The following is a 20,326-nucleotide window of genomic DNA, read 5'->3' on the forward strand; positions in this document are numbered from 1 at the left end:
GTGGGGGCCGGCTGTGTCTGTGTGTGTGTGTGTGTGTGAGTGTGTGTGTGTGAGAGTATATGAGCTCATTGTGTGTGTGAAAGGATACATAAACTGACTGTGTGTGTGCGTATGTGCCCGGGCAGAGTGCAAGTGTGTGTGAGAAGCAAGGAAGAGCTAAGGAGGAAGGAATAAAAGGGAGATTTGCCATTATTTTGTGCCTGTCTCATCCGAAGTAGTATGAAACGAACAGAGAAAAAGAAACACCTTGAACCAAATGAATGTGACAGTGAAAGAGAAAATCAGTTTCAGGATGCTTTGGTAAGAACACAAGGTATCCACAACCATTTTTGGTTGGAATCAAGTTTTGTTGATTTGGATGGACAGGTACAAAAGTTGACAGAATTCAAGTAAAATAATTTTCTTAGGAAATTGATTGCAATTACAAATTTGAGAGAAAAATCAATTGAATGGCCAGGAATACCCTGGGAAGATGTGGTGTACAAACATATAACAATTTGACAATTGACAACTAATTTATTTAGGCTCTGTGCTTCAGCATCTTCCCAATTGGAAAATAAATTAAATGTAAATGACATTAACGATAGTCAATTAATTAAAAAAAAAAAAAAAGAGGTAGAAAACTTCTAATAATGCGGGAAAAAAGGTTATTGATTGATTATATGGAACCCTTGAACCCAATGTGGTGTACAAGAGACGAATTGAACATTAGTATATTCAAGATAAAAGGGTTTTGCATAAAATTAATGTCATCTCTCACTTACATGAGAGGAGACTGTGGAGTTTTGAAGCTTTCAGCTTGGGGAAACACATCATTTGGACAAAAAACAATCTTCAGATAAAAGAACCAAAAGGCATTGGGTTACCCTTTAAGTTATTAACCAGAAAACATATTGGGATTATTTTGAAATATTTGAGGCAAACTAATCGGATTCTATAAATAAGGTGATAAGTCCTCAGCCCAGTAAAAGTCCAGGTGTAATCAGGGGTCGGATACTTTTAGTGGTCCTCGTCTGATGAGCTTGGTGAAGATTAGCTATTAAATTTAAATAACTGGGATTAGAGAGGTAAATCACCTAATAAAGAGAGAAATAGTTAAGTTAAAACAATTTACCAACCAAATTGATAGATAAAAATGCCACAGTGTCTGCTCTAGTAGAGGTATTGGCCTCTGAGAATCCAGCATGTAAAGAAATAATAAGGGAGCTCTCAAAGAGATGGGCAGAGAGAACAAAGAAACTGGCTACTAAGCGGCCGGTGGAGGGAACATTTAATGTGGCTATGTATAGAGAAATTGAGGTTCTGATTAAAAATCACAAGACCAATGATAAATCCAAAAAGCGAAATGACAAAAGGGAACAAGAATTAGGGGTGTTGACTTTATTCAAACAATATGGGATCAAATTATTAAAATTGGAAAGGGAAAATAAAAAGAATGAACTAAAAGAAGAAAGACCACCTCCATATGCTCCTTGCTGTGACCAGGTTGTTAACCAGATGTCTTTATTACAGGGAAAAATAGATATAAAAGGGCCCATAGAATTTGAGGGGTATGTACATGACACAAATCCAGAAGAAGAAATAGATGAGCAGAGCTGCACAGAACTAATGCCATCAGACAATAGGGAGGAAAAGTATGCTCACAGGGCAGTGAAGGAGGGGCTGGAGCCACAGGAGGAGGGGCAGTGGACATCCACACCATTGCCACAATCCAGACGAGAGGAAGAGAAAACAACCTACAGGGAGGAGCCAAGGATTGAAAGAAGGGGGACCAAGAACTACAAAGAAAAAAAAAAAAAAGAAATCAGGTGAGCCTCTCACACATTATCATCTGTCAGCAATGCTAGAAGAATTGGCAGAATGCCACAGGCAAGTGACATCAGCTGGTAGAGGCAGGGAGAGCTGTGAAGAAGGAGAGTCTGATGAATCATCTGAAGGAGGAGCGCCCTCTGCTGACTCACTCCGGGAAGAACTGGCACAGATGGAGGAGAGATGCAACAGGACAAGAGAAAAGATCAAGCAAGCTATCAACATGACAAGAGAAGAATATGACCTGTCAATACTTCAGTGCCAGTCAATCCACCAGCACCAATGAATATGGCTGCACCAGCAAATCAGATTGTGACAGCACAGGCGCCACCTGCTGGACCAAGCAATGTACCACAAGGACAACCACCAGTGGTCATATATCTCAAACCAGAGCAAGCAAACAGCAGGAACTGGAACAAACAACAACAAGGAGGACGTGGTAGAGGCAAGTTCAACAACAACCAACAGAAACCAGGAATATGTTGGGGGTGCAATCAGCCTGGGCACCTCAGAAGCGAGTGTCACATCAATCCTTGGCCACAGAACCTGCCAATGACACCAGAAGTCAATTATGGACAACAAACAGTGCAGACTCAAGCTCAGGGCCCTGTCAACCCGTGGCGTGGTCCTAATCAAGGTTACTAGGGCTGCCCAGAGAATCCTGAGGGGAGGAATCAGCTGCCAATGATATCTTCTGATGCCGATCAAGAACCAATGTTGCGAGTTAATATCGAAGGAAAGCCAATAACTCTCATGCTTGACACGGGGGCCTCGTATTCCTGTTTGAATCTAAGATATGCCTTGCACCTCCCCATGTCTGGAAAATATATAAAGACAGTAGGATTCTCGGGGGTAACTCAGCTACTTCCTATGACGGCCCCTGTAAGCATAAGCTTAGAAGACACTGAAATAAGATTACCAATTTTAGTTTCAGAACATACACCTGTCAATTTGTTAGGTAGGGATGCTATATGTAAATTGAAAATGCAAATATGGTGTACTCCAGATGGAATTTATATAAATGATAGGGCAGTGAGACAAATTAATCTTACAGAATTACAACAAACACAAGAGCCATGTGCTAACATATATTGGTTAGGAGATTTGAAGGAAGATGTAGAAAAAACACTTAGCAAATGGGGAAGATACATACGAGAACAACTTTGTGAACCAAGTCTACCAAAAACTGAACTTCATTGTACTATGAAATATGATGAAAGCGAAGACCCAGATTTTGAAAAAAGATGGCTGGAAGACACAAACGGACTGACAATCACTATGATGTCACAATATATAGTGATAGGACCAAAAGGCGCAGCTCTGCAGATAGATAGAGAAAAATTCATTGATGAATGGTTTGAGGTGTCCAATTCAGTTCCCCATGTTACTTTGTATGTAAATAAAGATTGTGTTTCTAAAAACTTAGGCCCCATGATGCAAGAAGCAGGAAAAAGTGAATGGGAAGCTACAGAAAATCCTCTAATATTTCAATCAGCAGATAACCTGTATCTTAAAATTTTATGTGCAACTCCAATGATGGGAGGTCCTAGAATGATTGTAAATACAGAAAACAAACCAAAGGTTGAGGAACATCAAACAAAACAGACTGAATTAATAAAAGAAATAGAGAAACAACCGCCATTAGAATTACGGTCACAACATGATACAGATGTAGGGTTAGTAAAATCAGCTAATCCAATAAGAATAACACTTAGACCTGGAGCTAAAATACCCAGGAAAATACAGTACCCTTTGAAACCAGAAGCAATAGAGGGAATACAAATAAAAAAAAAAAAGACAATTGAGGGAGTAATGGCAGCAAGAATACTCATTGAAACTAATAGCCATAGTAACACTCCAATATTGCCAGTAGCTAAAGCAGATTATTAAATTATTAAAATTAAATTAACATGGCGTCTGGTACATGATCTGAGAGCAGTAAATGTGGAGGACTGGCCTGCTGAGGTTCCAAATCCACATACGCTGTTAACTAATGTTTTATGTGCTGTTCCAATATATTCCTGATCTCTGACGCGCATGGTTTTGACCAATGCGCGAGGGGGAAAGTGATTAGAAAGGTAAAGCACTAAGGTTTTTGGTCTCGTTATTTGCAGGGAATACTGGTCAAGTATCTATCTGAACCCCCCGTAGCTTATGTAATTGATTGCACATTAGACGTTGAGTGCTTCAACAAGACAAAAGGGAAAAATTACATGGGAAAATTCAAGGGAAATTGTGTAGTTATTTGGCATTTAAATAAAGAAATGTATCAAGACCCAGAAGTGTTTAAATCAGACTATAAAGACAAACATGACAATCATAACGGTTAAGGATAATTGCACAGAAGCTACCATATAGCTTTCCCCTAATTATCATTATGGACGAACAATCAGAAGCAGTGGCAGATATGGGTATGTGGGGGAAAAAGATTGCGAGCCACACTTCCAAAAGATTGGAAAGGTATCTGTACTAGAGTAAGATTGATGCAAGGAATAACAATAATTGAAGATGATATAGATGGGGTGAAGGACTCCCAACCAAAAAGAAATAGGGAAAAAAGAGCTTATAAAACAGACCCAAATGTGTATTTGGATGCAATTGGCCAAACTAGAGGGATACCAGGAGAATTTAAAGCGAGAAATGATGAAGAAGAAGGAAATGAGCAAGTAGGGGAAGGAAATGAGCAAGTAGAAGCCGAGAAAGGAGGAGTTTGTGTGATGTTTGGTTCTGACTGTTGTACCTATATCCCAAATAATACAGCACCGGATGGATCATTCACCCAAGCAATGGAGAAACTGAAAAAATCTGAGAGAGGAAGTGGCTAAGAATGGATTGGAAGATAAGCAGATTGGAAACTGGTTAAATTCAATTTTTGGGTCATGGAGGGAGTGGTTGGTTAAGGTGGGCATCGTAATAGCTATTGCTATTGTTGTGTTTTTTGTACTGTTTTGTTGTGTTGTACCTTTCATCAGATCCATGCTGGCCAGTGCTGCAGTCAAACAGATGCTAAGCATATCAGTAAGACCAACCGGAGTTGACATTGGATATGCTCACGGATACACTGTGGGACCTGGACTGGACGAATTGGATGACTTTGACCTGGACGACGTTGTGTAAACCCTTCCTGAATAACAATGGAGTGGTAGGGAAGGGGTGCCGTTTAATTTTTTATAATTTTTTATTTTAACCTTTCGTAGAAATATTAGAGAATTTGGATAGTGTAGGGCGACAGGTAGGGGTATTATGTATTTTCCTATTGGCATATGCCCCTTCCTGAAGTCATTTACTCCTTATATCATTTATATTGAAATTAATTTACTAATCCTAAATGTATAATGTGATTAATGAAAGAAAAAGGGGACGATAAGGGTCTGAAGCAGGTCATTGTCCATGTTATGAGGCATTGCAACCAGAAAAAGGGAATGACAAAGAAGGATTAATTGGTATCTGAAAGGTGATTGAGGGTCTGACCCAAGACAGGAGTGCAATAACAGTGTTTATTCATTTAGCCCAGCCTTCAGAGATCAATATGTATTTTTTCTATACTTATTTTTTATGCTATTACACTAACATTCCATTGGTTACTATAACAATTATTGCTGTATACACTGGGAAATGTCGTCAGAAAGAAAGAAGGAAGGATCGACGAGCACCTCAGTGCTTAGCAACACGAGTAGATTCAACTGGGGGTTTAAAAACCCACCATCTACTCCAACACCAGATAGGGCCAGAGGAAGCTCCTCTGGCAACGAAGGATAACATCACCAGATAGCGCTCTAGGCTACCGGAAATGCCTAGAGTTCCTCTGGCTGCGTGGGACAAACCAGTGTTTTAAATCAATTTTCTAGATGTGTTGATTAATCACTCATATATTCTACATGACCATGACAACCATGGGCAAGGCTTGAACATTTTGTGCACATGCTTACACACACATTGATGATTGAATTGTTGATCCCCAAAAGTATGTTTAGATGGGAAGACAGATTCTTTTACTCTCCTCTAGTCAAGGGTGAGGAGAGATGTTTGGGTCTGGCTTCCTCTGGAGTGCGATATCATGAAGAAACCATTTGATAAGAGGTTATGAGAGGCCATACATTGGCTGAAAGAAGGTATAAAAGGAGGGGTGGACTTATGGAACTGCACTCTAGGTAATGGACGTGATGGTGAGACTTAGTAAGTCTCAAAGAGGGGAATATATTGTATATTTTTGTTTACTCACTATAGCATTATCTTATTCAAAATGTTAGACATGTTTAAGAACATAATCCATGTAAACTATGCAAAGTGTGATATCCTAATATTAATTACTATTATACTGGATGTCTAAATACTGATTATGGGTCTTGGAGTGCCATCTACTGGCCATACTGATTATAAGTCTTTAAGGGCCATGCACTGGTCGGATGCAGGTGTGTGAACTTAGAATAACCCGAGGAACTTTGGGTGATTTCCAGAATATGACAGATACATGTAAACAACTATGATGTATGTCTTCTGGGATCACTGCCAACCAATGGGAGTGATGGAATAAAGAACTTTTTACTTTTTAAAAAAATGGCGGATCTGGCCACCATTAAAAATTGGACTAGGTAGGCTAGTAATTAATTGTGGTAAATCAAACAGACATAACCAATAAGAAAAACAGGAACTACCAAATTTGGGCAATAAAAAGTGTATATATGAAGATGTACCAACACTGAGAGCTCAGAGACAGTTGATGTGGCGGCTGTGCTCTCGGCTTTATTGTTTTGTTATAATAAAGTCTTTTCTTTCACATTTGAAACTCTGCTGTTTTGAGCCTTTCTAATTGCACCAACTGAGATCCAGACGAGACAACCTCGGCGTGCCACGACAAAAGCAGCGGTTGTGGGTTTATCATGCACACAAGTCAAGTCAGCTTTATTTCTAGAACGCTTTCTACAGTACAGATTGTTTCAGAGCAGTAACAGATTGAGATTGTGCTGTAAAGCAGCTCTAACAAGCCAATAGTGTGATTCTAGAGCTCAAGTCAGTTCAGTGTTGATTCAGTTCAGTTCAGTAAGTGTAAAGTTCATCAGTTGTGCAGACAGACTGTATTTGTGCTCATACACAATCTCCACTGAACACTGAACACACAAGATAGTGCTGTTTTACATTCCTCACATCTGTGTGGAGTTTGCTGTGTGTATGGATGATCATTAGATGATGGTGTGTAGAGTTACTATGAAAACACATGTTTTTATAGTTTCAGAGATTATGTGTAAGCATAAAAAAAAATAACTACAAGTGAAATTAAATGCATATTTTGACAGTGATGCTCTGCACCATCTATCGGTCAGAAAAACTATAATGAAATCATTTTTCAGATGTGTGATTTACTGAGGAAACTAAAGCATGAGAAATATGGATTATTCAAGAAAATACAAAAATAAATAATTCTCTAAATATGCAAACTTTAGGTCCGGACCTCGGCTTGGTTTCCTATATATTTTAAATATATATTTATATATATTTAGAGTCAAACACGCATTCAAGCTCATCTCGTGTGTGTTGCTTCCATATAAAGACACGAAAGCATCATTAATAGCTTTGAAAGACGCAGTTATTTTAAAAACAGAACCAGAAACACGGAGCAGCAAAATAGATCCATACTTTTACTAAAACACTGCGGAAAACAACAAGGCTGCAAATATAGTTATTTCTGACCATTCAAACCAGGTTTGTGACACGACATTTTTATCATCTACATTGAGCATTATTAATCAGTATTTTAAGAGCATTTAAAAATAAACATATAATTGTTCAAATTGGGGAAATGATTTGTAGATGGCAAGGAAAGACATCAGTTTGAAATGACTAGTTATCTTTGTTTTCTGCTCATGATGAGAGTGTCTTGATTATGTTTGTTTTAAGCAAAATATAAAAATAGTGCAGATTCAAGAAGAAAACTCTGAACCCCATTCAGTATCTTTCAGTCACATGACCTTCTGTCTTATATACACTCTAAAGAATCCTGGGTAATAATTTTAATCCAAATGCTGGGCTGAGCCTTTTGGGCCATTTTTTTTTTTCGTTATTTTTTCAGTGTTTGGGTAGTTTTTGTAGAACTCAGATCCTGGGTCAGACGTAACCCAGCGGTTGAGTTATTTATGGCGGGGATTTTGCATCTTCTCTTCACAGGAGAGCAGTTCTAAGCACCATCGAATTGATGCATTCTTCGGTAAAATAAAGGTTTGTGTACATTTTATTTCATCCAACTATTTTATCAAACATCTGAAATTATTTAATGCTACACAGTGTGGCGGGAGGAGCAAACGACAGACACAGTGGGTGTGGCGTCAAGCCTCGGAGAGGTTTTTATTAAACAATAAAAAGGGAAAATAAAGTGTCCAAAGGGGAAAAGTGTCCAAATAAACGGGGAATCTGGTGTCCTCGTTGTGCTGCGGGGCTTGTGAAGAAGGGCAGTGTTCGTCAGGGAAGGGTCCAGTGAAGGGGCGGAGTCCGGTGGCCGCATGCTCTCCCCTCTCGGGGCCGGGAGCGAGTGGCGGCGGCGTCTCTTGCGCGGCTTCGTCCATCTCCTGGATTCCTGGCGCTTCTGGGGGATTCGACAGCCCGGCATCCTGGTCCGTCAGCCGCCTAACGAGTGTGGCAGTCCTCCTCGACGCTCCCTTCCTGGACCCACGAGGACACCAGCGTGCATGCACGGGGAAGAGACCGGTCTCCCGAGGAGAGGCGCGCTCGGCATTTAAACGGCGGCGGTGATGAGGCTCCATTCACATCAGGTGCGCCTCATCACACGCCGCCAGCCGTGGCTATCCAGCGCCCCTCCTCTTTCGCACACCCACTCCCGTCGGGAGCCTGGTGAAGGGCGGCGAATACGGGACGGTGATGATAGAAAGGGGGGAGGCAGCCGACTCGTCACAACAGTTAAAGTAAAAGTTTAAGAAAAAGTTGATCAAAGACAGAATATTAAAAAAAGTCAAAAAGTTTTGGAACACTAAAGACAAAATTGCTCTGTTGGCTGTGGAGTCAAGACATTTATAAATATGATTAAAAGATGAATATGAGACAAAACTACAGAATGTCACATTTTATTATTGGGTGATTCAACACAGAGATGTTTTACCAGCTAAGAAGTTCAGCACTTTTAGAGTTTCATCCCTCTGTCTGATGTGAGCATACACTCTTAGAAAAAAAGGTTCTTTGGGGTTCTATATGGAACCCTAGGGTTCTATACTCAACTCCAAAGAACGCTTTATGCCAAAAAGGTTCTATATAAGGAGAAAGATTTTTCGCTGCTGTTTAAACTTCAAAGGTTCACGGTGCGCTCAGCGCTCAGAAGAACGACGGTTACATTGGTAAGTGAGAAAATTAACTTATTTGAGCTTATTTTAATTACTTTTACCTAAACCCCTGTCATTTTTAGTTAGCCTAAAGTTACACGTTTATTTCAAGAAGCTAAAAGAAGAAAGGTGGTTTATCGCGTTGTCCAGGCCTGCGCAATTCTCCGCCGGGAGGTTTGTCATTTTTAACATGAATCCCAAAGTATCTTGATAAAAACTGTTGTGAATTGATTAATAATGCTGGCGAGAGTTCATGATATAGTCTAACGTCATTTCTATTTTATTTTATTTGTTTTTTGCCCTGTAGATTGTATTGGACCTATAGTTAACATTATAGGAAAATATGAAACAAAGTTTCGGTCAAATCACCGTCACACTGCCTATAAACATGAATTAACACCAAGAAGAACAAAGAGAGAAGCAGCTGATGGAGATGTTTCCGTTTTTTCTGTGGATAACGGCAAGTATTTGGTGTTATAGTTATAGTATAGTAAAATATAATTATTTGTTTTGCTGTATTATTCTATTATTCTTGGTTGTTGTAGATGTTCATCTACCTCAGAGAGCACTTTACCACCGGTTTATCACAGTGTTGAAAAGTGGAAGTCAGAAGAAACAGGACCAACCTGCTGCAAAACAATAACACAAAAGGTACATTATTTCTTTTTCCTCACAGTACCAACTGAAACTCATCAATCAGCTAATCTGAAGTTCTGATATCTTTTTTTTCTTCTATTTTCCACATTTTATCATGCAGGTGCTTATGATGGATTGATAAATTAATAAATATTTTGCACTGTCACTGCAGGTCTGGACTCTGGAGAGCAGCATTACTTGTTTGTTCATCAACATACAGATGAAAACATTTCTCATCTGTATGTTGATGAAAAATGAATATTTAACAAAATTGCAAAAGTCAACCCAAAACACTTTACAATAAACACAGTCCCAAAACAAATGATTGATTGTTTCTTCAGACCGAAGGCAAAAAGAACAATTGGGGGAATACTATTGTTAAATTTAGCAAGTTTGTAGTTTACTGGATAGCAGTTATGGATCATTTTGATAGAGACTTTAAACTACTTTATTAGATAAGAAGAATTTTTGTTGAAGAAGCCCAAACTCTTCCCATTCTATATCACTAAATATGTTATTCCAGAAACTCATACAAGCAGGTAAAGAAATCTGAGATCTATTAATAATTGAACGAATGTCTTTGTTTGACGTGGTATTGAGAAGGTATAATACAATCAGGAAATGCACCAAAGACAATGGCATATTCTCTCGGGGGGACTGGAAAAGAGAATGCTTGCACAAATTGTTCATAAGTAAAAAGGACACCCCGATCATCTGAAAGTTAACTGACTAAAAGTGAGTTTTAGCTTCCAAACAAAGTCAACTATAATGTTGTCCAGCGCTCTACAAGTTTCCACAGAAACATCCAGTACCATTGCAGGATAGATAAGCCGAGATAACCCATCTGCTTTAGAAAGCAACACTCTACCTGTTATTGACAGATCACGCTGGAACCAAGAATTTAATTTGCGTCGGATAAAGAGTATAAGAGGTTCAAAATTAAGCTTTGATCTTTTTTTCTGATCTTTACATATAATTATACCTAGATATTTGACTTCAGATTTGACTGGGACGTCACAAATTCTAACATCAATGGAATCTTTTATAGATAGAAGTTCACATTTATGGATATTAAGACATAAACCAGAAGCAGAGGGAAAAACTTAAACAGAGTTATGTTTCCAGAATGAATTATATGTTCTTGAGTAAGAAGATGGGTTATGAGATGAGGATGAGGATGAGGATGTTTTTCTCGCCAAATGTCAATTAGGCCAAATCGGGAGATCAAACCACAAAGACCTGATGAATCAGACAGTCTAGGTGGTGATCTGTCCAAAGTATTATTTATGGTTTGATTGAAGTCTCCACCCAGTAGAATAAGGTGTAATATAATGTAATGTCTAATAATATCTTTTCTGCGAACCGGTTCTTTTGGACAGTTCGTTTCAATGAATCGGTTCAAAAAACCAGATCATCGGTTCTTTTACGCCCTAACTTAATGACGTCATTCGCGATGACAATGATATAATCTATCGTCCCGGGCCGGGATGAAAATACACATTCAAATATATAAAGTCAGTAATCATAACTTCAGTCAGTTAAAACATCATAAATCACAATCTTTAAAGTTTACAATCAAGTTTTGCAAGCACCCAAATACAGGTACAGGCATGTGCATACAAGGATATAAGTCTTGAAGATATAAAGTGAATAAATTAGTTGTCATCAGCACAGAAACAATAATCCACTTACTATACATAATCCGTTGCGTTTTATTAAATAAACTTATGTTTCGCCCTCATTCAGGTCCTCGGTTTACCCGCGCCATATAGCATTAGCACATAATCAGTCCAAAAGAACTAGTTTGGTTCAGACGTGTGTCAGTCATAGTAGGCACTGTTCGCTGAATCACACATGCGCAGTACCATCAGCTTTCGTGTCCGAAAGAAACGGTTCTGGGTTCAGTGTCTGGTGATCTGAAAACCGCTGCAACCGGTTCTTGACTCGAGAACGAGAACCGTTCTAGCAGTGGCGTGTTCGTTCGTTACCCGCTGCTCACATGCTGCTCTGCTCGTGTTCATCAGTTCTCTCTTCACAGCAGTTCACTCAGTGTATTGCTTCAGTATATTAATAACTCCGGGATATTGGTTTATTTCGAGACAGAGGGAGTGTCAGGCACGTTAAAAAGTGAATAACTTTAGTAATTTGTGGATTAGTGCTTACTGGAGACACGCCATTTAAAACTATTCAGTTCGATTTGGTGAACTGGTTCAACCGATTCACTAAGAAAATCTGGTTAAATCGAACGATTTGTTCACAAACCAGACATCAATATCCTGCAGCAAAACATGAGCACAGCTGCATTTAAGACCAAATATATAATGATGATTGAGTGCGACCGGGACACATCAGTAAATGCTGAGAGCTGAGATCATTTACTAAATAAGACGGTCCTGTCAGAAGTATAGCATGAAAACTTTATTATATCTATTCATCTGTATCATCTCAGTGAGAGTTTATAGTTTCACACATGTGCAGTAAGGTGAGTTTAGTGTTTCTGATGTTTCAGTGTGGATGATAAGCTTTTGGAAAACACTTGTAAACTCTAGTGTGGACAGAGAGCGTTTTAAAATGAAAATGACTTTTTCAAATGGATCTGTATTAAAAGTAATGTGTCAAGACACGTCATTACCGTCAATACATGATGTCTGAGTCCAAAACAGTAATTAAATAAATATAAATCCTTATTTATAGAAAGATATTTCCACGTGACTCTAAAGCTGAATCCACATATTACTGTTCTGTTTACATTATGTAGGGATTTGCTTCTTAAATCATCTTTGAGAGCAATGAATATCTATGAGATAAGATCAGTGATACAGTCAAACAACAATCTGTGTGTGTCTGTGAGAGTGTGTGTGTGTGTGTGTGTCTGTGAGAGAGAGTGAGTGTGTGTGTGTGTGTGTGTGTGTGTGTGTGTAAGTGTGTTAATATTCCTACACTTTCGCAGTCCTGCTGTCATCATGATGTCTCCTCCATGATCCACACTATAAACACACAAACACACATTAATGTAGATCTGCATCATTCACACACACACACACACACACACACACACACACGTTGGTTTTTGTGGTTTATGGGGTCTCTCCATAGGTGTAATGGTTTTTATACTGAACAAACTGTGTGTGCTATTGCCCTACACCAACCCTACAGCTAAACTTAGCCCTCACAGCAGACTTTGTGCATTTTTAGATTTTCAAAAAACACCATTTATTATGTTTTTTAAGCCTTTTGAATTACGGGGACATAGGCAGTGTCCTCATAAACCACCTTCATATTGTAATACCTCTGTCATACCCATGTCATTATACAAATTTGTGTCCTCATAAACCACATAAACATGCACACACACGTTCAGTATGTCAGTATTAGTGTTTGACATACTTGAGTATCTGCAGTTTATAGTTTGGATCCTGCAGTTTGTGTTTGAGCAGCTGGACTCCTGATTGTCCTGGGTGATTGTAGCTCAGATCCAGCTCTCTCAGGCGTGAGGGGTTTGAACTCAGAGCTGAAGACAAATAACCACAGCCTTCCTCTGACACCATACAGCCAGACAACCTACAGACACACACAGACAGGTCATCTACACACACACAGACAGTCAGGTCATCTACGGACACACAGACAGTCAGATCATCTACAGACACACACAGACAGGTCATCTACACACACACAGACAGTCAGGTCATCTACGGACACACAGACAGTCAGATCATCTACAGACACACACAGTCAGATGTTTTACAGACACACATCAACATTGTGACCAGTTGACTGTAAATGATCTCTTATATGTTGTTAATACCTCCATACCTCCAAACTTGTCGCTTTTCTGCGACAATCGCCGCTTTTATTGTCAATTGGGTCATTCACGTGAATCGTGTAGAACCGGAGAGGTTTTTTTTTTGGGGGGGGGTCTTGCGTTAATTGACATCTGGGCCGATCGGAATCTCTACTGAGCTCGCGCCTGTCAAGAGAGGGAGGTGGGGGTGGGCTTGCGTACCATGTAGGCCATTATTGGACAATTCTTACAAATCGGAATCTCAGCGCTTGGTTCAGGATCTTGAAACACACTGCCATCTGTGTTCGCACCTGTCAAGAGACACCTGACCTAATGTGGAAACTCTGATGGAAATTGAATTCAAGGTAAATCAGTCTTTTTGGAGCTAAACAACAGATATTTGTTTGCTTAAGTGAAATAACGTCAGCTAAGTTAGCGGTTTTTTTTCATACAGTTAGCCTATGCTTCGAGCAAAATGCTTAATAGCAAGCAATACAAGCGGATCCAATGCTGGAATTTCCGTTAGCAAGATAGCAAATTTTCTAGCCATCGAACATTGTTAGCTAGTTGTAATGTTAATTCCTGCATTGTCTGACCGTCTTGCTAACTAAAGTTAACCATTTAGCTTGCTACGTAAGTATATAGTATTACAGATTGCCAACTTATGTTGCAAACTTATCATTAGCCCCTAACTTAAGCCAGGTGCTCTGCCCTGAGTTCTGGCTACTACTCCAATTCTGAGCTACCCTGATTAACGACACGTTATGGAGGTTGTCGTGTGCGCAGCAGTAATTCAAGTCAGCTGGATGTAGCCCTACTTTTAAAGCGTTTTTTATGTGTTGATGTGGGTAGATGTGACTGTTTAGACAACAGCTGATGCGAGAGTAATACAGTGTAACAAAGCAATTTGACGTCTTGTTGCATTGGATGCCGCATTACTTGTAAACAATGTCTATTTAGAATCTGGCGAACGTGCAAGGCTAATGCGTTCACAGTGTCGGCGTCGCCCCTTCTGCCCCTCCCCACCCAAAACACTGTCACCTTTTTTTCTCTGATGAGTTTGCAGGTCTGTACCTCAGTATCTGCAGCTGACAGTTTGGATTCTTCAGTCCATCAGAAATAAACTTTACACCAGAGTCCTGCAGGTCATTGTTACTCAGATCCAGCTCTCTCAGGACAGAGTTTGAGGACTGAAGAGCTGAAGACAAACCTTCACAACACTGAGAAGTGAGATTACAGACAGCAAGACTGAAAGAGAGCAGAACACACACATCAACAGTCAGATCATCTACAGACACACAGACAAATCATCTACAGACACACACAGACAGATAGATCATCTACAGACACACAGACAGTCACATCATCTACGGACACACACATACAGATCATCTACGGCACACACAGTCAGATCATCTACAGACACAGTCAGATCATCTACAGACACACAGTCAGATCATTTACACAGTCAGATCATCTACAGACACACACAGTCAGATATATCATATACAGACAGACAAATATATAATCTACAGATACACAGACAGATAGATAATCTACGGACACACACAGACAGATTATCTACGGACACACACACTCAGATCATCTACGGACTGTCACGAAACGCTAAGAGGAGCGCCGTGGAAAGACGAGGTCAGGGTCCAAGTGCAGGTAAGGCTCTTTTAATTCAAAACAAAAAGGCCAACACGGCACAAAACAAAACAGAAAAGGACTGGGATACGAGACGGCACCACAATGCATGTATCCCAGCCCAGAGCAAACACTAGAAACACACCAAGCATATACATGAAATAACAATTAACGAACCCAGGCAGAGTGGTGAGAGAGGGGAGACTATATAATCCGTCAAATGGAGAACAGCTGGGAGTGTGATGAGTGTGACAGGTGTGTGTAATGGTTCGTGTGATGTGGCAGGTGTACGTGATTACGTGAGGTGAGTCCGGGAGGAAGGGAAATGGTGACCTCTGGTGGCGACAGGGAGAAGTGCAGGGCCCGGACTCGTGACATGACCCCTCATTTAAGGAACGGCTTCCAGACATTCCACAAAACCCCCCCAAAAGTCCAGAGGGAGGTGGAACAGGGGGAGGGATGGTGGGCCAGGCCCGTGTAGTGGAAGGGAACCTGGGCTCTGAGGCAGCGCCGGCGGGATGGAGACCCAGGGCAGAACCGGCGGCCACCACCGCGGTGAGTGTGGAGCTGCCACCCTGGAGCGGGCAATGGTGGGCTCCACCGCTTCGGGGGGCACATCAGGGTGGGGAACATCAGCGGACCCATCCGCCTCGAGGGAACTGTGAGCGGACGCAGCCACTTTGGGAGGCTCGTGAGCAGACACCGCCGCTTCGAGAAGGCATGAAGTGAGCTCCACGGCCTCGTGAGCGAACACCGCTCTCTCGGGGGCTTCGTGAGCGAACACCGCTCTCTCGGGAGGAACGTGGGCGGGCACCGCTGTCTCGCGGGCTTCGTGAGCGAACACCGCTCTCTCGGGGGCTTCGTGAGCGAACAACGCTCTCTCGGGGGCCTCGTGAGCGAACACCGCTCTCTCGGAGGCTTCGCGAGCGAACACCGCTCTCTCGGGAGCTTCGTGAGCAAACACCAACGCCTCCGAAGGAACGTGAGCGAGCACAGCTGTCTCGGGAGGAACGTGAGCGAGCACAGCTGTCTCGGGAGGAATGTGAGCAGCCAACGCCGCTCGCACCGACATCAGCGAGGGTTCCCGCACGTTGCGCATCAGACCAGGACGCTCCGGAAGCAGGTGCGAGGCACTGGGCCCCCGGGTCGCCGCCTCGGGAGTACTGTGAACGGGCTCCGCAGCTAACTCCAACCTGAAGGCTGAGCCGCTCACCTGCAGAGCCAGGTTGATGTAGTCCTCCAGCGACTCCCCGGGGTCCCAGTATGGTACCAGGGACTTGAAGGGCTCAGCCAGGCCTCCCCAGAAGAAGACCATGAGGCAGGTCTTCTCCGTCGCCGACTGACGAGCTCCTCTAATGAAGTCCCTGGCATAATCCTCCATGCTCCGGTCTCCCTGGCGGATGTGGAGGAACCTCCCTGCTGGACCCATCCTTGCTGGGTTCGTTCTGTCACGAAACGCTAAGAGGAGCGCCGTGGAAAGACGAGGTCAGCGTCCAAGTGCAGGTAAGGCTCTTTTAATTCAAAACAAAAAGGCCAACACGGCACAAAACAAAACAGAAAAGGACTGGGATATGAGACGGCACCACAATGCATGTATCCCAGCCCAGAGCAAACACTAGAAACACACCAAGCATATACATGAAATAACAATTAACGAACCCAGGCAGAGTGGTGAGAGAGGGGAGACTATATAGTCCGTCAAATGGAGAACAGCTGGGAGTGTGATGAGTGTGACAGGTGTGTGTAATGGTGCGTGTGATGTGGCAGGTGTACGTGATGTGGCAGGTGTTTGTGATTACGTGAGGTGAGTCCGGGAGGAAGGGAGATGGTGGCGACAGGGAGAAGCGCAGGGCCCGGACTCGTGACACGGACACACACAGTCAGATCATCTACAGACACACAGACATATCATCTACAGACACACAGACAGATCATATACAGACACACAAAGACAGATCATCTACAGACACACAGTCAGATCATCTACAGACACACAGTCAGATCATCTACAGACACAAATTAACATTGCGACCAGTTGACTGTAAATGATCTCTTATATGTTGTTAATACCTCAGTATTTGCAGCTGACAGTTTGGATTCTTCAGTCCATCAGAAATAAACTTTACACCAGAGTCCTGCAGGTCATTGTTACTCAGATCCAGCTCTCTCAGGACAGAGTTTGAGGATTGAAGAGCTGAAGACAAACCTTCACAACACTGAGAAGTGAGATTACAGACAGCAAGACTGAAAGAGAGCAGAACACACACATCAACAGTCAGATCATCTACAGACACACAGACAAATCATCTACAGACACACACAGTCAGATCATCTACGGACACACATAGTAAGATCATCTACAAACACACAGACAGATCATCTACAGACACACAAAGACAGATCATCTACAGACACACAGACAGATCATCTACAGACACACAGTCAGATCATCTACAGACACACAGACAGATCATATACAGACACACACAGACATATCATCTACAGACAACCAGACAGATCATCTACAGACACACAGTCAGATCATCTACAGACACAGACAGATAGATCATCTACAGATACACAGTCAGATCATATACAGACACACACAGACAGATCATCTACAGACACACACAGACAGATCATCTACAGACACACATAGTCAGATCATCTACGGACACACACATACAGATCATCTACAGACACACAGTCAGATCATATACAGACACACACAGACAGATCATCTACAGACACACACAGTCAGATCATCTACAGACACACACAGTCAGATCATCTACAGACACACGGACAGATCATCTACAGACACAGTCAGATCATCTACAGACACACAGCCAGATCATCTACAGACACACAGTCAGATCATCTACAGACACACACAGACAGATCATCCACAGACACAAACAGACAGATATATCATCTACAGACACACCGTCAGATCATCTACAGACACACACAGACAGGTCATCTACACACACACAGACAATCAGATCATCTACAGACACACAGACAGATCATCTACGGACACACACAGCCAGATGTTTTACAGACACACATCAACATTGTGACCAGTTGACTGTAAATTATCTCTTATATGTTGTTAATACCTCAGTATCTGCAGCTGACAGTTTGGACTCTTCAGTCCATCAGAAATAAACTTTACACCAGAGTCCTGCAGGTGATTGTTACTCAGATCCAGCTCTCTCAGGACAGAGTTTGAGTATTGAAGAGCTGAAGATACAATTTCACAATGCTGATCTGAGAGATCACAGCCAGAAAATCTGGAATAGATTAAATACATTTTAAGAATTAACACAAACAGATAGATCATCTACAGACAGAGATTAAATAAAATGCCACATGCCAACATCCCACTTGAGTCGAACATTCAAATTAATTTAGCGTGTTCTGGCTCAGTGCAGCGGTTCAAAAGCGCTCGTCAATGTCAAAATGCTTGCAATAGCCAATCAAATTGAAGAAGGTGGGATTTAGCCTACTGTTCACAGAAGCTTAGCTGCGCTGCACTTGAATGCGAGCTGAGGTAAGATAAGCAGCTGAACATGATGAGACAATTCAGCAATATTAACCAAGTTTACCATAAAAAATGTTAAACGACAGGCATTAATTTTCAGGGATGTAAACTACTGGCCTTTTCGAATTACTCTGACTTTAATGCCATTTACGTTATTCGTCACAATGTGGCCTACATAGAAACATTAACGTAGCAGTTTTCAGCAGACTTGAGATAAGAGTGAATGTTTGTATACAGTAGGTAGTCAACCAGAATGCCTATTACCGTCGTGGTAATGCCGCAGCGGCAAATACAATTCACTCAGATGTGAAAGTCGTTCGCGAAAACACCACCAGGTGGCGCAAAGGGACGGTTCACACACTTGTTCAGTAAAGTGGAAATGTGAAGTAGAGGTCTGCGCAGGACTGTTTTTTCAGTCCCACTCCCGCGAGGTTATATTCAGCACCCACCCGGTCCCGCTATATATTCACTCTTTGTTCACCCGCTGTGCTGTCTGCTTTGAATAATTTTCTTCCCGACCCGACTGTTCTCGCTAAATTTATCTTCACCATCAGAAGGTCCATAAAGAAACTTGGATGGACTTATGTCAAAGCCTGGCAAGCATCTATAATCATAGCTATACTGTACAATGACTAATTTTCAATACTTACGCATTTTTTACAAAGTGAAATATTTTCACAGGACCGACCCTATGATCAGGGACATCAACAAGGCACTGCGCCTTAGCCAAGTGCAGCAGTGGATGGATGTTGAGGAGACCTTTGACAATGTAATATTTGCTGACGAAACAACCGTTGCTTTGGAGTGCTTTGCTTTGATGTGCTATAAAAAAAAAGGTCGGCACGTTGCAAAACTGAAGGCAAAACATCCCATTAAACTTCATGTTTGGGGGGCCATATCCCGTCAGGGACCAGGACCAATAGAATTTTGACTTGCAAATTTACAGGAATTATGGACCGACACTATTACCAAGAAAGCATAATAAAATCTGCGCTGCCGCCATACATTCAGCACCACTTTAAAGGACCTCATCGCTTCTTCCAAGGTAAAAAGGAAAAAAAAAAACTTCTGGCAGAATATGTTTTCTAATATTTATCTTTAAATGTATAATAATGTAAAATACTGGCTAGTGCTGTACAGTAAAGAGTAAACACACTTCAAGCACTGCCTTCACTGTAATAGTTCACTGTAACCGCAGTCAAACAGCTGGAACAATAAGCATTTATGATCAATAATTACTGAAGATTAAATGTGATAATGCTATATTATTATTGCTGTTAATATTACCAGTAATGTATGTCATTATTTTATCTTCATTCACAGTGAAAATGTCTGAATTGCAGCTTTACTGATCAATGGTGTCGACCGTCCCTTTGCTGCACCTGCTGCTGATTTAATGAACGAGTTTCTCATGTGACTGGGTTGTGTTTACCGCGGTGATAACAGACCTTTTACTCCACTATCTACTGTATTAAAAAGACCTGTCAAGACTTCTTTAAGATTCTGGCCTGTTATTTAGGAGAAAATCTCTCATTCAGGAACATTTATTATAAAGGTGTCAGATTCATTATTAAA

General features: G+C 41.4%; 1 protein-coding gene across 2 annotated transcripts in view; it reads right to left on the reverse strand.

Moving 5' to 3' along the window:
• The window catches only part of LOC306861604 (protein NLRC3-like), a 107,592-nt gene that overhangs the window by 62,760 nt on the left and 24,506 nt on the right, over positions 1-20,326 (reverse strand). The window contains exons 5-9 of one of the 2 annotated variants that reach the window (XM_079403980.1): positions 18,327-18,500; positions 17,275-17,448; positions 14,629-14,802; positions 13,158-13,331; positions 9,433-12,757 (exon numbers count right to left, since the gene is read on the reverse strand). In XM_079403980.1, the coding sequence (XP_079260106.1) occupies positions 12,568-12,757; positions 13,158-13,331; positions 14,629-14,802; positions 17,275-17,448; positions 18,327-18,500 (886 nt within the window). In that variant the 3' untranslated portion in view covers positions 9,433-12,567. Of the gene's footprint in view, positions 1-9,432; positions 12,758-13,157; positions 13,332-14,628; positions 14,803-17,274; positions 17,449-18,326; positions 18,501-20,326 lie in introns of those variants that run through there. The other variant, XM_079403979.1, reaches the window with a different exon arrangement.

The sequence above is a fragment of the Barbus barbus genome (assembly GCF_936440315.1).
Source record: "Barbus barbus genome assembly, chromosome: 42".
Classification (NCBI taxonomy): Eukaryota; Metazoa; Chordata; class Actinopteri; order Cypriniformes; family Cyprinidae; genus Barbus; species Barbus barbus.